At 37.5% G+C, this 17,524-nt stretch overlaps 1 protein-coding gene across 2 annotated transcripts in view; it reads left to right on the top strand.

Annotated features, from left to right (window-relative positions):
- RNF13 (ring finger protein 13) overlaps window positions 1–17,524 on the top strand; it is a 155,522-nt gene that overhangs the window by 9,718 nt on the left and 128,280 nt on the right. For both annotated transcript variants that reach the window (XM_028103024.2, XM_028103023.2), the window contains exon 2: window positions 16,206–16,335. In XM_028103024.2, the coding sequence (XP_027958825.2) occupies window positions 16,222–16,335 (114 nt within the window). In that variant the 5' untranslated portion in view covers window positions 16,206–16,221. The remainder of the gene's footprint in view (window positions 1–16,205; window positions 16,336–17,524) is intronic.

The following is a 17,524-nucleotide window of genomic DNA, read 5'->3' as shown; positions in this document are numbered from 1 at the left end:
TAGGCACTGTTATAAGCACTTTATGTTACTGATCTAAGTCTCAGTTTCTTTATGGAAAGATAGTAGAATTGACCTCTATCTGTTGATAGTATTGTGAGGATTAAAAAAATAATGCATATTAAGTACTTAGCCAAGAATCTAATAAGCATTCAATAAACATTAGCTATTGGTATCATATAACTTTACCTAATATCAGCTAAGATGAGGAAAGGATAATTAGTGCAATGAAATGCACACTTATTTAGAAATATAAATGGAACATTATTTCTAGAAGGCAGTTAAGCAATATGTATAAAGTCTTAAATGTTTCTTTGGTGTAGTGATTCGACATCTAGGAATTTATCCTAAGAAAATAATCAGAAATGTGTGAAGATATTTATATTTATCATAGAATTATTTGTAATTGCAGTAGTTGGATTCATCTTAACAGTTGGGGAATGGTTAGACAGAATCATGATTGAGCTATATAATGGAATAATAAACAACAATTAACATGTTGTGAGAAGTTTTATTACAAAGGGGAAATGTTTGATACAACTTTCAGCTAAAAATATAAGTCATAATATAACATGATGCAAATGATGTAAAATATGCGTGGAAAAAACACTGTCATGGTTGGATCAGAGAAGCAGAACCATTGTGAATAAAGTGAATGATATAGAATAAGGAATTAGATTTTAAGAAATTCTGGCAACTGGTTATGGAGTATATCATAAAGTTTTTGCCTTTGTGCCTTGTATCTGGGGGTGATCTGGGGTTCATTATGGGTTAACTGGGTGGCAGAAAGAAGAGCTGAAAGTGAGGTTTGGAGATCAAGGATATATTAGAACCAACTGTGAGAACTAACTGCAACACAGGAGGAGAAACACTAATGTTATCTGTGAATGTTAACATTATGGGTAATCAATTTTTTTTTCTTTTCCTTTTTTCTTTTAAATGCTGGGCATGGAGCCCAATGTAGGACTTGAACTCACAGCCCAAGATTAAGGCCTGAGCTGAGATCGAGAGTCTGATGCTTAGTTGACTGAGACACCCAGGCGCCCCTCTATATGTATATATTTTTTAAAGATTTTATTTATTTATTTGGCAGAGAGAGACACAGCGAGAGCGGGAACACAAGCAGGGGTCGTGGGAGAGGGAGAAGCAGGCTTCCCGCGGAGCAGGGAGCCCAACGCGGGACTTCATCCCAGGACCCTGGGATCATGACCTGAGCTGAAGGCAGATGCCTAACCATCGGAGCCACCCAGGCGCCCTCTATATTTTCTCTATACTTTCCAGTGAGCATTATTTTTAGCATTAGGAAAAAAAAAATCTAACACTTTAGTAGATGGTAATGTAATGAATAATGTATAAAGAATAGGGGCTAATTGCAAGGGTATTAACTTAAGTCAGTAAACAATGGAACCAGGATTAGAACTTTGATCCCTGTATTACAACTCTTCTTATAAGTCTTGGCAATAACACTTTAAAAGTTAAATTCAGGGGCGCCTGGATGGCTTAGTCGTTAAGCGTCTGCCTTCGGCTCGGGTCGTGATCCTCGGGTCCTGGGATTGAGTCCCACATCGGGCTCCCTGCTCAGCGGGAAGCCTGCTTCTTCCTCTCCTACTCCCCCTGCTTGTGTTTCCTTTCTCGCTGTCTCTCTCTCTGTCAAATGAATAAATAAAAAAAATCTTTAAAAAAAATTAAATTCAATTTGTCAGGGTTTCTGAGAGAAACCACAGTGATTTCTATTTTAAAAAAGATTTACTTATTTTTAGAAAGCGAGAATGAGCTGAGCATGAGTTGGAGGGGCAGAGGAAGGGGGAGAGAGAATCCCAAACAGCCTGAACACCAAGCCTGAGACGGGGTTCGATCTCATGACCCTGAGATCACTGCCTGAGCTGAAACCAGGAGTCGGTCAATCAACCAACTGTGCCACCCAGGCACCCCCACAGTGATTTTTTTATAGCTGGTAATTTTTCTATTCTCTGTACTACTAATATTTAGACTAGCCTCAAATAATTTATTGTGAACTTTAGAAGGCATGATTAAAATAAAATAATATATATTTTTTATTTTGAAGTAATCACACGGTTCCAGAAAAGTTGTAAGGATATTCTCCTTGAAGAAATGGCTGGTTTTGGGCAGAGGCAGAAAAACTGTGAGACTGGAAAATCTTGTCAGAAAACAAGGAAGGGCTCAAGAATGATGGAGACCTATCAAAAAGACACAAGCCAGTTTGAGCCAAGTTGGGGACAATTAGGCATCAAAATAATTACTGTAACAGTTTATAACCCGTTGAACAAAATAGTAATCCATGATTCTATACTGATGTAAATTAATAAATTGAAGGTTTGATGAGAAATGAAATAATTATTGTGGTAGACAGAACAGTGACCCCAAAGATGTCCACATCCTAATACCTGGAACCTGTGAATATATTATCTTATGTGATAAAAGGAACTTTGCAGATATGGTTAAGGACTTTGGGGTAGGAAGATTATCCTCGATTGTCCAGGTAGGGTATTTAGAAGAAAGAAGCGGAAGAGGAGTTTAGGATAAGGTGATGTGAAAGGGTCATCTGCCATTGCTGCCTTTGGAGGTTGAGAAAGGGGCCCACCAGTCAGGGAATGTGGGCTGCCTCTGGAAGCTGATAACATAACAATCAATTGTTATGTAATTGAGAACATTTTTATTTTAAAACATACATGGATAATAGCCTAGAATAAAATATGAAATATGTGTGGCCTTTAAAAATAAATGATACTTCAAAGAGACTGTCAGTGTTCTTTCAGATTCTGGCCTTAATAACATGCTAACGGCCATATATTTATTTTCCTTTTTCTCCTGTTAAGTGAGAGAAACACTGCCTTATTTAAATACTGTCATGAACAGAAAGATAACTGAGTCAGTTACCAATTTATTTTCTCTGTGCTCCAAACTTCCCCATCAATACCTGCTCTGCAATAAAGGACTGGTTCTCATTTACAAAGAGCAGGATGTCAAGCTTTATCAGGCCCTGAAGGGGACAGGGTGCTGGAGGGGACAGAGTGCTAGAGGGAACTTACTAGAAAAAGGGTTTTTTTCTTCCATGTTCCTGTGAACTGTGTTTTCCTTTTCTTGCTCTTGTTGCATGGTCTATCAAGCAGTCCACATGGTTGAGGACATCTAGTGATTGCCTCAGCCATGTGCCCAAAAATGCAAAGGCCCCCAGTGATCTCGCAGCCCCAGTTCAGATGTGGTGACTATTTGCCACGGCCCTTCTGAAGTGGCTATCTTGCACCTCGGGCCTTCAGTGCCTTGACTACCTCTGCATATGGGCCCACCAGTCTTGGCTTGTCTTTACCTCAGGGAATTGTTTCCTGCAGTTCCCTTGGCATGGATACTGTGCATTCCTGGCCTTGTGCCTACAGCAGTGTCCTGAGTACCAATGCACACCTGCCCACCAGCCTCACCTTGCCTGCACTCTAAAGCATTGTTTCCTGCTTGCCTGGCAACACTGGACCAACTCTGGTTTGGATAGCCTGGTGAAATTCTCTCTAGTGTGCTGCAACCATACCTTCTCCAATGAGAAACCCCAGCCTTGGGGAGGGGACCAAGGGGAAAAAAAAGAAGGGGGAAAAAAAGGGAAAAAATATTTCTCATTATAGTTTAATAATTATGTTTCTTTTAAAAAATTAAAAACTTCTTTATTGACTTATAATTGACATATTATAAACTGTACGTATTTAAAATGTAGACTCCTTCTCTCTTGCTCCTTGCCATCCCTTAGATCTTTACAATTACTCCATCATTGTTTACTAATTACTTCTGTCAAACTATTCTCTGTTTATAGTTTGTCTCGTAATTGAACCCCTGCTGATAGAAAATTGATCCCTGGAGTGGTTCCAGGAGCTAGAACTAAAAATTTGAAGTTTTGGTATTGGTTTGGTCGTGTTTTTGGTTGTGAACACAGTGCTGAGCTCCTTGGCAATGGAAGTGGGATGCTAGTAATCCATGGCATCACAGTTAAGCTATTGCCTGTGGTTCATCGTGATTTATTGCCAACTGATGTACATTCCTTGGAGCCCAAATGGCTGCTACTTTTCAACTTTATGGCAATAATATCTAAAAGGACTATGGCATGGGATGGAACCTTTTGAATGTTTTACAGAGAGAAAACGACAAAGGATTTCTTAACTCCTGGCTTAAGATATGCCCTTTCTTCACACTTTTTTGTTTTTGTTTTTTTAATTGTACATTTCACTTCAGAAGAAATCATTTCATTTTTAAATTGTGAATAGACTTGTGAATTGTAAGACCTTATTGCTTGCTCGTTAACTTTTTTTTTTTTTGAGTATAAAAGTAATGCGCACTTAGAAAACTTGAAAAAGTGGAATGGATTTTGGTTAAGATTTCTGTATATTTTCTTTTAGGCTTCTGTTTGGTATACATTATATAAATGAAATAGACTTTTAGAAAAGTTTCAATTTTTTTTTTTTAAAGATTTTATTTGACAGAGACACAGAGAGGGAACACAAGCAGGGGGAGTGGGAGAGGGAGAAGCGAGAAGCAGGCCTCCCGCAGAGTAGGGAGCCTGATGCAGGGCTCAATCCCAGGACCCTGGGATCACGACCTGAGCCGAAGGCAGATGCTTAATGTCTGAGCCAGCCAGGCACCCCTAATTTTTTTTATTTTAAAATATGCAGATAAATATAAAGAAAATAAAAACAATATAGAGTTCTATCACTCAGAGTTTATATATATATTAGCAAATTGTTTTCTTTTATAATATTTATTCATTCTTTTTAATGTACACATAAAATACTTTTAGTGTTAAGGTCTTAATTTTTTTTTTTTTTTTTACCATGATTAAGGGGTGGCCACATTGAGAGGCTCTGTAGAAGATAATACCAAGGGAGGTCATGTGTGCATTCATTCTACAAATATTGAACTTATAATACATGCCATGTACTGTTTAGATACTTGTGATACATTTGTTGTAAATTAAAGATTCCTGTTTTGGAGGAGTTTATAGTCTTACAGCAAAGATGGACACTAAACCATAAACATGACATTTAAGGAAACTATAATATGATAGAAAGTAATGAATATTATGAGGAGTAAAAAAAAAAAAACGTGGAGGAGACTAAGTGAGGCATGGTGGGTACAGAGGCAGGTTGCAGGCATTTGCCAAGGGAGAGTGGGGTGTACAGAAAAGAAGGCCAGGAATAGAGCTCTGGAGTGGTATTTTATTTATTTTTATTTTATTTCATTTAAGTCGGTTCATATCCAGTGTGGAGCCCAAAGTGGGGCTTGAACTCACGGCCCTGAGATCAAGACCTAACTGAGCCACCCAGGCGCCCCTCGGGTGATATTTTAAAGAAACAGTTATCAGGAGGAATGGTATAACTTAAATCTGGTGTCCCATGCTCCTCCACAATTAACATAGTTGGCCAGATTTCATGCTTATCATCTAAACTGTATGGGTCATTGAGCGGGCGTGCTCAGCTTTTTGTTCAAAAATTCTGCATAAATTAAAGAGGGAGGGCTAGGGGCTGAGATAATAGTATGGAAATTGGTTCATTTATTCAGTCTCTAGTACATATAGAAATCGTGTTCCCTAAAATAGGGAAACTGGAATGATAGTACAAAGAAATATTCATTTTACTTGAGCAGGTTATTCTGAGGTTTAGATGGGGAAAACAGTCCTGTCGGATACTCAGCAGAGTACCTGGCTTAAAATTAAGTTCTCTACTGATGTATCTATAGAGATGGTGGTGACTTTTGTGTGAAGCATCCTAAAAAAATATTCTGGTTCAGGAGATTGATACTTTGAAGTATACCGAGCATGGTATTTTTGATAACCTAGAAAACAATTTCCTGCCATGTTTCCTTAAATGGTGCCTAAGATTCTGATATCCATGAAAGCAATTTCATTGTTGTCTTTTTCTTGTTTGCTGGGTGGCTTATGGCTGGGTTGGCAACCTATGGCACTGGTGACAACAGTGGTATTTGAGAGAATTATGAAGTGTATTTTTGTTAGCGTTCCTGTTCTGTTTTTTTTTTCTCCCTCTAATTCACTCCCTCTATTCCATACCTCTTTGACTTGAAGTTTATGAATAATGACTTAGTATGCCAGTTGCCAATGTATGGTTGAGAACCATGTTTTCCAAATTTGGCTTGATCTAAGGATTCACAAGGGGACATTGTTTAAAATTTTTATTGCAGGCCCCTAGGTGATAAGTGCTGTACTGGACTAAAGCCTATTTTCCAAACTTCCTTGGTGATAAGAAACAGCTGGAGTACATGTTAATAATATGAGTAGTACACATTACCAGATACCATCTCCTGTCCACTGAAGGAGAAGCTTTAACTGGGGTTGGATATGAGTCTGGATTTTAATAGTTGCTTATTTGTTGACGTGCTTAGTGTGAGTGTGATCTCGGTAAGCTACTATTTGCCAGCTTTTATAACATTTCCATGTAGCCAGAGAAACAAAACAAAAAAGTCTTGTTTTAAATGGCAGACTACTTTATTCTCTTTTTTTTCTTTAAAAAAATGGTTAGAATTCTAGAAACAGTAGAGTGCATTAAACATTTCTGTATGGTTTTAATCAATAATGATAATGCCAGTTCCCATCTCGCCACAGCCCAGGTTGAGATATGGAATATTGGTGGCATACTAGAAGCACCCTTTCCCTGATCACAGTCCCCTTTCTTACCCTTGAGGTACCCATTGTATATTTTTATGATAACTTCCTCATTTTTCTTTGTTTTAACTTCTTAAGAGTGAATCTCTGCAAAATGTCATCTGCTTTGTTTTTTAAAGAACTTCACATGAGTGCAGTTATGTTTGCATTCCTTGTGGCTTTATTGGCTTAGGGGTTATTGTTGTGAAATTCATCTGTGTTATATAGCTGTTGTTCATTTTTATTGGTGTAGAGAATTACATTATATGTACATACCACAATTGATTAATTCTATGCCTAATGCTCAATAATGTTTAATATAAAAAAGGAGAACTCATTGTTTATTTTTGCGTAAGACTAAGAGAGGGTATATGTTGTGCAAGAACAGGACATGAATTCTGTCACTTAACAGTAGAAATATCCTTGATTCTATTATAGTTGATATTTGGAGGGAAATAGTATTGTTTCTATGGGGAAAAAAGTCAATGTGACTACATACTAAACATTGGGAATAGTTTGTATGAGGCCCTGAGGTTGGAAAGACTTGATGTTTTGCTATTTACTAACCTTTTGAAATTAAAAATTTGTTCATTTTGTTTCATTTGTTGGGAAAAATCAAATTGTAGAGCATCATCATGGAACCTGAAAAAATTTTCTTTTGTTGATGGTAATGGTTAAAAATCTTAGATGAGCCTTTTTTTAGTTTGGATAGCTTCTCATTAGAGAAATTAGGTGGGCAACCTACGGTTTCCTTGCAAAGAACTATTAGCCATCTTATTTTTGCTTAAAAAGTTAATTAAGCCTGTTGTTTTTTTCTTTTGTAACACTTCTTTTGTTCATGACAGCCTCTCAACCATTTCTTTAAAAAACCATGCTTAATGGGAATCTAATTTATATTAGTCGTTCTCAGCTGTTAAAACGCTTGGAAGTCATGATGCTTTTTAGGGAATACTGTGAAGTTATTGATGTTCTCAATTCATACGACAAGTGATTATAGTATTTTAGAGAAAACATAGTACCATATATATATACAATATACGTACATGACCATTAGCACATTTTGTTAAAAAAATCTATTTTATGAAATGTGATTTGGATATTATAAATTTTGCACTAAAGTAGTTAACTAGTTCACTTTTTTTAACTTTTTTTTTTTAAAGATTTTATTTATTTGACAGAGAGAGACACAGCGAGAGAGGGAACACAAGTAGGGGGAGTGGGAGAGGGAGAAGCAGGCCTCCCGCAGAGCAGGGAGCCCAATGCGGGGCTTGATTCCTGGGACCATGACCTGAGCCGAAGGTAGACACCCAATGGCCGAGCCACCCAGGCACCCCAGTTGTTCACTTATTTTCTTTTGTTAGTGCTTGCTATAGCATATATTCTTTTGATGCATTTTGTAATATAAAATACATTTATAGAGAAAAGCAAATTGAAATTACTATCCATTAAATCTTTTGGCAAACTAGGAAAAGATTACCATTATTTTAGCAGTGGGGTATTTTGGTCCATTTTTGGAATGCTGGTCATGCGCAGGAAAGTAGCTTGAGAACCAATAGAGTTGAGTTTATTCATAGGCTTTCCTATGGAGATGATTAGCTGTTTCATGAGTGTTATTTGGCATTGAACTAGTTGATGTCAGGATGTGAGTTATCTTCAGAATAAAAAGTTGTTTGGAAGGGAATTTCCTGAAAGTTGTTGGCCTTAAAAACTTATTAAATGTATCCCCATTTGTAAAATGAAGGTTTAGGATGTAATTTTGTGTAGATGAATTGTATGGTATTGTCACAGATTTAAATGTGAGGTTAGGATTTACTGTGATGCTTGGGGAAGTTTTTAAATTTTAAATTTTAAATTTTGCAAATACCGGACCAGCATTAGATGAATAACTGGCATCTTTGCTCTGTTTGGCCATACAGAAAATAACAACAACATACAGATAACAACAACTACAACGACAATAGGTGTTCAAGTTCTGAAAAACAAGGCTAAGAGAAGAGTAACAATCAAGGGTTGGTTCTTTGGAAAGAACAACAAAATTAAGAAACCTTTAGCTAGACTTAAGGAATAAAAGAAGGCTCAACTAAAATCAGACATGAAAGAGGAACGATTATTACCAATTTTACAGAAATGAAAAGGATTATGAAAGAATACTGTGAACAATTGTAAAGCAAAAAATTGGATAACCAAGTTGAAATGGAACACACAACCTACTAATACTGAATCATAAAGAAATAGAAGATCTGAATAGATTTTATGACTAGTAAGGAGATCATATCAGTATTAAAAACCTCCCAAGCAAGAAAAGCTCGGGACCAAATGGCTTCACTGGTGAAGTCTACCAAATATTTTTAAAAGAATTATACCAGTCCTGGGGGAGATGAACCATTAGAGACGATGGACTCTGAAAAACAAACTGAGGGTTCCGGGGGGGGTTGTGGGAGGATGGGTTAGCCTGGTGATGGGTATTAAAGAGGGCACGTTCTGCATGGGCACTGGGTGTTATACGCAAACAATGAATCATGGAACTCTACATCAAAAACTAATGATGTAATGTATGGTGATTAACATAACATAATAAAAAAAAGAATTATACCAATCCTTCTTAAACTATTTCAAAAAGTTGAAGAGGAGGGAATACTTCCTAGCTCATTGTATAGGACCAGCATTATTCTGATATGAAAGCCAAAGATACTACAAGAAAACTACAGACCAGTATTTCTTATGAATATTGATGCAAAAATTCTCAATCCTGGTAAACCAAATTCAACAGCACCAATGACCAAATTCTGTCAAGTAGTAGGCACAATTAGTATTATGCCTAATTAGTACAATTAGATATGATCAGAAATCATGGTAATGGCTATACCTCTACGAAATTTGCTTGGTAGTTCTCAAGGAATTCTAGCATATTCTCTACTATATACTTCCTTTGAAGAAGTGCAGCCTTACTCTGATCGTAGGAATACTTAGAATGAATATAGAGTCGTGTTCTATTTTGGTAATTATCGAGAGAGAGGGAGAGGAGAAGGAAAGAGAGAAAGAGGGAAAGATATGGAAAGGGAGAGAAAGGGTGGTATGGAAGAAAAGAGGTAGGTATGTGTAACTAGCAAGAGTTTGTTACCAAAAACCGAAGTTCAGCTACTTGTTGCTTGAAAAGCCAATACTCAAGAGACAAGTTTTGACTGGAAAATTTTGACTTGTGATGAGCACTGGGTGTTGTATGTAAGTGATGAATCACTAAATTCTGTACCTGAAACAAATATTACACCGTATGTTAACTAGCTGGAATTTAAATTTTTTGAAATATTTATTTATTTGAGAGAAAGCGAGCTAACGAAAGCGGTGGTGGGTAGGAGAGGGATAAGCAGACTCCACGCTGAGCATGGAGCCCTGACGTGGGCCTCGATCTTACAACCCTGCCATCATGATTTGAGCCCAAGTCAAGACTCAGACACTTAACCAGCTGAGCCACCCAGGCACCCCACTAACTGGAATTTAAATAAAAACTTTGGAAAAAGGGGTGCCTGCGTGGCTCTGTCAGTTAAGAAAGAGTCTGCCTTCAGCTCCAGTGGTGATCCCAGGGTCCTGGGATCAAGCCCCGCACCTGGCTTCCCCATCAGCAGGGAGTCTGCTTCTCCCTTTCCCTCTGCCCCTCCCTACCGATCATGCTCTCTCTCACTCTCAAACAAATAAATAAAATCTTAAAAAAAAAAAAACAAAACACAAAAAACTTGGGGGCGGGGAAGAAAGAAATATGAGCTTTATTCAGGATGCCTACCACCTGGGAAGAAGGCTTACTCTTGTCCAAAAACCAGCTCTGAGGTTTCTGCCTGGCCCAAAGAGTTTTAAAAAAGAACTTTAGGGCAATTAATCAGTAAAAGGGGAGCACAGTGGTCTATAACACTAGATTACGTGCAGCTACAGACATCCTGGTGCCTGGAGGTTGTGTATTGGTGCCTGAGGGAATGGGAGGTGGGGCAGGTTGTGTAAGAGGGTTTGGTTCCCAGACTGAAAACAATGCATGATCTGTAGATGCACCAAGAAAGGTTTAGTTAATCACACAGGGTAAAAGTACTTGCTAAAACTTAAGACTACTTGGTTGGCCAGAGGGCCCAAGGTGGTGGCTTCAGTTTTATTAGAAGGCTCTTCTGTGTACTCTTTCTAAACATGGTTCTAAAGAAATGTCCTCAATAGAATGTGTTCTATTTGGGGGTGATAAAAGTCACAACAAACAATACTTTTATTGAAATCTGCTCTAGAAGCCGCAGTAGTTGAATTAATTTAAAGATAAGAGGCTGATGAGAATTGTAATGGGGAAGAAAGGTATAATACCCACTTTGCATGAGCAGTGAGGGGTTCTTGTTGACATTAACACTCTCAATAAATGGGCATAACCTGACACCAGGTTCCACTAGCTTTGTAGAAGAATACAGACTGGGAACCTAGCATATCAACATATATCTTCACTGAGAACCTTATATTCATCCAGGTGCAGCTTTTGTACTCAACGAAGAGTATACTGGATTGTGAGAGACAAGCATGTGTGGGTGTATATCAGGGCAGCGTAGGAAAGTCTCCTTTGGGAAAGGAACCACTTTTTGTAATAGTCCATGAGTAGCTTCCAGGTTTCTTTAAGGGTCACACTTGATTTCAAAATGTTTCAGGGAATGTTTTTGTTTTGGTGACAAGTTTTTATAATTAGCTTATAGTTTTTCCACTTGTCATGCTTTTCATAAATTAGGAAGTCCTTTTTCTAATAAATAATGTTGCCTAATAATACAGTTTGACAGTCTATATTTTAACCCAGTAGTTTAAGTGTTACAAGGAAAGCATTGAGCATTTAAGCTTATTAACCTTTCTCTCTGGAAGCCTTCTTGGAGATTTGTTTTTTTTTGAATATTTTATTTATTTATTTGACAGAGAAAGACATAGCGAGAGCAGGAACACAAGCAGGGGGAGTGGGAGCGGGAGAAGCAGGCTTCCCGCAGAGCAGGGAGCCCAATGTGGGACTCGATCTCAGCACCCTGGGATCGTGACCTGAGCCGAAGGCAGATGCTTAACAACTGAGCCACCCAGGCGCCCCTTCTTGGAGATTTGTGTGATTTTTTTTTTTTTTTTGAATGTGTGTTAATAACCATGGATCTTTTTTACAGAAATGGTGTATATTTACACATAAAATTTTGCATATGATATCATAGGATTCTTAGTTTTCTCCTAAATTTTCCTTTGAAGATAGTGGAGTATATTTTAAATTTCTGGATAACACGAATGAAGATACAGAGCTGGTGACAGCAGGGTGCATTCTTGGAAGTCGTGAGTTGATCAGAGTAAGGATACCTTTTGGATTGCTGGGGAATAAAATTGTTTAGATTGGGCAGACTCTGAAGATTTTAGACTTTTTGCCACTTCTTTATAATTTACCTCTTTTGACTAACTGCCTGCCTTCCCCCCCCACATTGATTTCAAAATTCTTTCTTGACTTTTGTGAAATCAATCTCTTTTTATTTTCACATTCTCTGGACCCTTAACGTTAGATATTCTTCGGTTTTCTTTAGCCCTCTTCTCTTCTTAATTTTCGCTTTTACATTAAGACCACTTTAGTTATCACCTATTTGTTGATGATTCCTAAATCTCTCTATGTTTTGGGTAGAGCTCCTGACTTCTATTTATCACTATCTGTTTACATGTCCACCAGAATATTTCACACACATTAAGCAAAAAAAATTCCCACATTGTACTCACCTCCACTAACTGTAGTTCTCCTTTAGTATTTCCTCTTTTGTCTTTTGGCAGCACCACTCAAATTCTCTTCCTCCTATATTCCGCTGCTGTTAAGTCCTTATATGCATTTTTGTATTTATTCCAGAGTTGTCTTTTTAAATCCTGGATAATCTGCTTTTACAGATGAAGTAATCATTTTGTCTCAAAATCACAGTGTTAGTGTGTGTCAGTACTGTGACATAAACCTAGGTTTGTCAAATACTAGATCTCCTATTTCTTGGCACAGTTTTAATACTACTACTCCTATGACCTTAAAAAAACTAAGGGTGTGCCTATAAGGTTTAACTACAAGAGTATTTATTGCAGTTTATAATGGTAAAAAAAAATTTCCAACAATAGAAATTCCATTAAATCCGTTATAGCACATTCATATGGAATGATGTGTGGTCATTATACACTGTTTTAAATCAATAGTTTTCATTTTGTATAAACAAAGTCATGTGTGGAAACCCAGTGTATGAAATACATTAAAAAAAAAAATGATTAGAAGGTGTGGAAGCCCCAGAAGGCCTCCTGGACTGCTATCGGCAATGGTTCTCCAGGACATGTTGTGGTACAGGGTTTGAAATTTTTAATTTTTTCAAGTATAGTTAATGAATTAGGAAAATATTCACAATATATGAAGTGAAAAGAATACATTTGACAAAACAACATGTACATACGTATATCCCCAATTTTGCTAAATATATATTTGAACATACATGTAACTAAAAGAATGGAAGGTTATATATCAAAATACACTGGTTATTCCTTATTTTGGTGATTATGAGTGGTTTAAATTTTTTGTACATTTTTTACAATGAACAAGAACTAGTTTTGTAAATAGAGACTATAAAAACTCCAGAATGTGTTATTTTTAAAAAGGCAATAAAAGCAAAAATAAGTATAACCAAACTCACTGCATATTGTTAAATATACACATATGCACTCCCTCTCTCCCAGCCCCCTCCTCCCCCTCATATCCAGAGTAAAAGAAGGAAACAATTCAGTGGCTGTTGTGCCTTGAGCATTGGTTCGAAGCCTTTGAGTACCTGTTTAAGCATAGGGTCATTACCTTTTGAACATCAACCTTGATTATTGATGTTATTGTCCATTGGCCTTTGGAGTGTGGGTTTTGGAAGCTGCCTGGGTTTGTTGAACCCCGGTTTTGCCATTATTCGTTGTTTGAACTTGAGTAAGTTACTTAACAATACTTAAGTTTTCCCTATCTATGAAAAGGGAGTTGTTAGGTTTAGATGAGTTTAACTTGATAACATGCTTAGAGAAATGCTTGGCACTTGGTAATCAGTAATAGTTGTTGTGGTTATTATACCCTTAGAGTTATTTTTCCTCTAAACTCTTTCTCCCTCTCCTTACCCCCAAAGTTGGCTGGGAATTCCAGAACTTTACAAAGAAAGTCATAGTTCTTACTCAGATGAAGTTTCTCAAACACATTAATAGTCAACATACTGCATATTCTAACAAGGTTTAGTAGTAACTGTACCTTATTTTATGAGGATTTGCATATTTGTTATGATATGATTTCTGGCCAGAAATTATCTAGCGTGGTTGTGCTGGGGATCTCTAAGACTACCTGCAGGTTCAGTGATTTACTAGAAGGACTTAAAGGACTCAGCATCTGGTTGTACTCATAACTATGATTTATTACAGTGAAAGGATACAAAGCAAAATCAGCAAAGGGAAACGGCACATGGGATAAAGTCCAGAGAAGACTGGATGTAAGCTTTTAAGAGTCCTCTCTCTGTGGAGTCATATAGTATATGCTTAATTCCTCAGCACTGAGTTATGACAACACATGTGAAATGTCTACCAGGGAAGCTCAGTGCCAAGGATTTCTATTGGGGACTGTTCTGTATATACCCTCTGCCTAGCATGTTTAAAATTTCAGATTCCCAGAAAGAAAATGTGTTTTCAACATAATCACATTGCAGAGTTCAGACACAATGAGCTGTTCTTATGAGGGAATGATACAACCCTCCTGAAATCCAAGTTCCCAGATGCCTTTGAAGGGCCAACCCTGCAAGCAGGGCTTTCTAAGGATAGCAGCCTCAGGCCTGCCATGGTAATTCTTTTCTGCACAGAGGTGTATTATATATTTTACCTAAGAAACTAATATCAACAAATCTATACTTAAAAAAAAAAGCTTTATAGACTGAATTCACACACCATAAGATTGACCCATTTAAAGTGAACAGCACAGTGATTTTTAAAAACAATTTTTTTATTTGTTAGAGTGCGAGAGCAAGCGAGCACAGGCGGGGGAGCGCACAGGCAGGGGGAGTGGCAGGCAGAGGGAGAGGGAGAGGGAGGCGTAGCAGGGAGCCCGATGTGGGGCTCGATCCCAGCACCCTGGGATTATGACCTGAGTCAAAGGCAGATGCTTAACCGACTGAGTCACCCAGGTGTCCCAGCACAGTGATTTTTATATATTTATAGAGTTGTGCAACCATCACCACAATCTAAATTTTATTTTATTTTTTTGAAGATTTTATTTATTTGACAGAGACACAGCAAGAGAGGGAGCACAAGCAAGGGGAGTGGGAGAGGGAGAAGCAGGCTTCCCACTGAGCAGGGAGCCTGATGCAGGGCTTAATCCCAGGACCCTGGGATCATGGCCTGAGCCAAAGGCAGACATTTAACGACTGAGCCACCTAGGCGCCCCACCACAATCTAAATTTTAATCACCCCGAAAAGAAACCCCATACCCATGGGCAGTTATTCCCCATTCCTAGCTGCCCACCACCCCTCCCTTGACTCCCACCTCCAGCACCCCCCCACCCCCGCAACCACTAATCTACTTTCTGTCTCTGTGGAATAGAGCTATACATTTGACATGTTTTCAACTTTATTTCTTCTTTGATCTTAATGGCTTTGTAAGAAGGTAGTTCAAAAAGTATTCAGAGGTCTTCCTCTTTCAGTGTGTGTCAAAGAGTCACAGTTTGAGTCTGTATGGTAGTCTCCAAATACAGAGCCTTATCAACAGTAACCATCATCAAAATTGGTCTTACTTGAGTTGGTGGCATTTAATGAACTAATTCATTATAAAGGCCCTTGTCTTTGCAAACTTTGTTCTCAACTTTAAAAAAATATCCTATACCAATGGTTGAGGCCTACCAAGAGAGTTTTAATACTTATTACTTGGTTATTATTTAGTCCTTAATGGTATCTTTTTGCTTCAAGATAGATAAGGACTCAACGTAGAAAATTGGCTGAGGTTGGAAAAGGTAGCTGCACTGTTGACATTGGGATGTAGAGAGGGAAAAAGATATATATTGTTAAGAGGGAAAGGGCAAAGCATATTACTTTATAATATATGACTATTTTTTTTACATTCTCTAAAGTGGGTACAATATGCAAGAATAAATAAGTAAATTTACATGAGAAATTATGTTATATTCAAAGAAGTATAAAAATTCCTTAAAATTGTAAAAATTGTGAAGTGTTTTTAAGCCATTATTTAGATTAAAATCTAGTTCCCTTCATAATTGAGTTAGTAGACAAGCTGTAATGTACACTGACAACTGCGGGAAGACATTTGTTTTGTGGTTAAAACACAGAACTTAGTCACCATGAGTTAGGTAGTTGTTGACTAACTTTGGGTGTTTACCTAAATGTCCAAATCTGTGTAAATTCTTAGGCTTTTGAAATAGGCTTAATTTTAATGTTAACCCATGTTTGTAGTAAAGAGATTTTTGGACATCAGGAATTAATATATGAAATGACTTGTTTTCAGGGACAAAGCACCAGAGCTCATTGTTACCTACTTGTCTTCTAGGTGATTTTACAGCAAGATGCTGCTCTCCATAGGGATGCTCATGCTGTCGGCCACACAAGTCTATACCATCTTGACTGTCCAGCTCTTTGCATTCTTAAACCTACTACCTGTAGAAGCAGACATTTTAGCAGTAAGTACAGTAAAATTTATTCATGTTTAAAAAGCATCCTTCAGAGAAAAGCTTTTATAAAGTCCTAAATGATAAAGACATTTACCTATGAACATACAGGCACGTATACATAGTTGTTATTTGAAAGTGGAGGACCTTACTCATCTTTTTATTGCTTAATATCTAAAGTAAGATCTCACAATAGGTACCTGATAAATGTTGCTCTTGAGACTGTGTGCACTCTCAGGAGTGCTCATGCACGCATGTATCTACATGCTGTGTATTTGTGTAGAATCTTACTGTTTTTCTTGGTAATTAGCATAGCTCTAATGACTTTGATAACGGTATTTTGAAAAATTATGTAAGATGCTTATAGAAAATTTCAAGCTCAGATTAGTGTTAATGAGAAGGAAAGCACAACAATCTTGTCTTTGAGAAAAGTTTTTATAGAACATTGCTCCTCAAAACCTTAGTAGTTCTTTCTAGGTTGTCTTACTGTCCTCTACCCTGGGAAGTGTATATTTTCTGTGAAGCCGGAAAAGGAAGAATTTAACTGTGTGTATGTATGTACATCTGTACTCTAGGTACTATGTTAAAGATTTATTATTTTTAGTTTCTGGGTACAAGTGATTTGCTTAATGACAGTAGGTCATTCTGGAGACAGAAGGGCCAGAATTGTTGCTGACCAAAGCTTCATGTGGTCCTCAGCCATGTTTCTGTATATTGTGGTATTTGGGGAAGTGTCTAGAATCATTGCACAATTTGGGAGAGCCAGGCTTGTTTCTATATCCTAACTTGAATCATAGCAACTCTATAATTCATGAAATTTGTCACCCTCTGTTACCCTCTGTAGTAGGGAACTGGTTGATTAGATTTTTTTCCGGAATAGTGTAGATGGAGTAAAAGTAGAACCTTTAAGGACTAACAGTCCGTTGACATGCAAATTTTCCTCTAAGTTGGTCCTCAGAGTCCTTGGAATATTCTTGGGATGACTTTTGAAATGAAATAGAGGATTTATGGACTGATCAGGGAATGAAGTTCTCGGTGTGTCCCTTTTCCCCTTTGATTTCTTCCATATTCTCCCCTCCTCTTCCTCTGTTGTTTGTAACATCTGCCACTCCTTGTTTTCCTTCTTTTCTTTTTACCTGAAGTGGATTGTTATTTTATGGTTCAGCTATGCGATGGGTTAAATAAGTTTCAGTGGCCTGCT

This window comes from Eumetopias jubatus, unplaced genomic scaffold, assembly GCF_037043125.1.
Source record: "Eumetopias jubatus isolate StellerSeaLion01/CBP00866 unplaced genomic scaffold, mEumJub1_p1.0 scaffold_1, whole genome shotgun sequence".
Taxonomy (NCBI): domain Eukaryota; kingdom Metazoa; phylum Chordata; class Mammalia; order Carnivora; family Otariidae; genus Eumetopias; species Eumetopias jubatus.
Note: the sequence above shows the minus strand (reverse complement) of the source record. Positions and strands in the feature narration are given on the sequence as shown.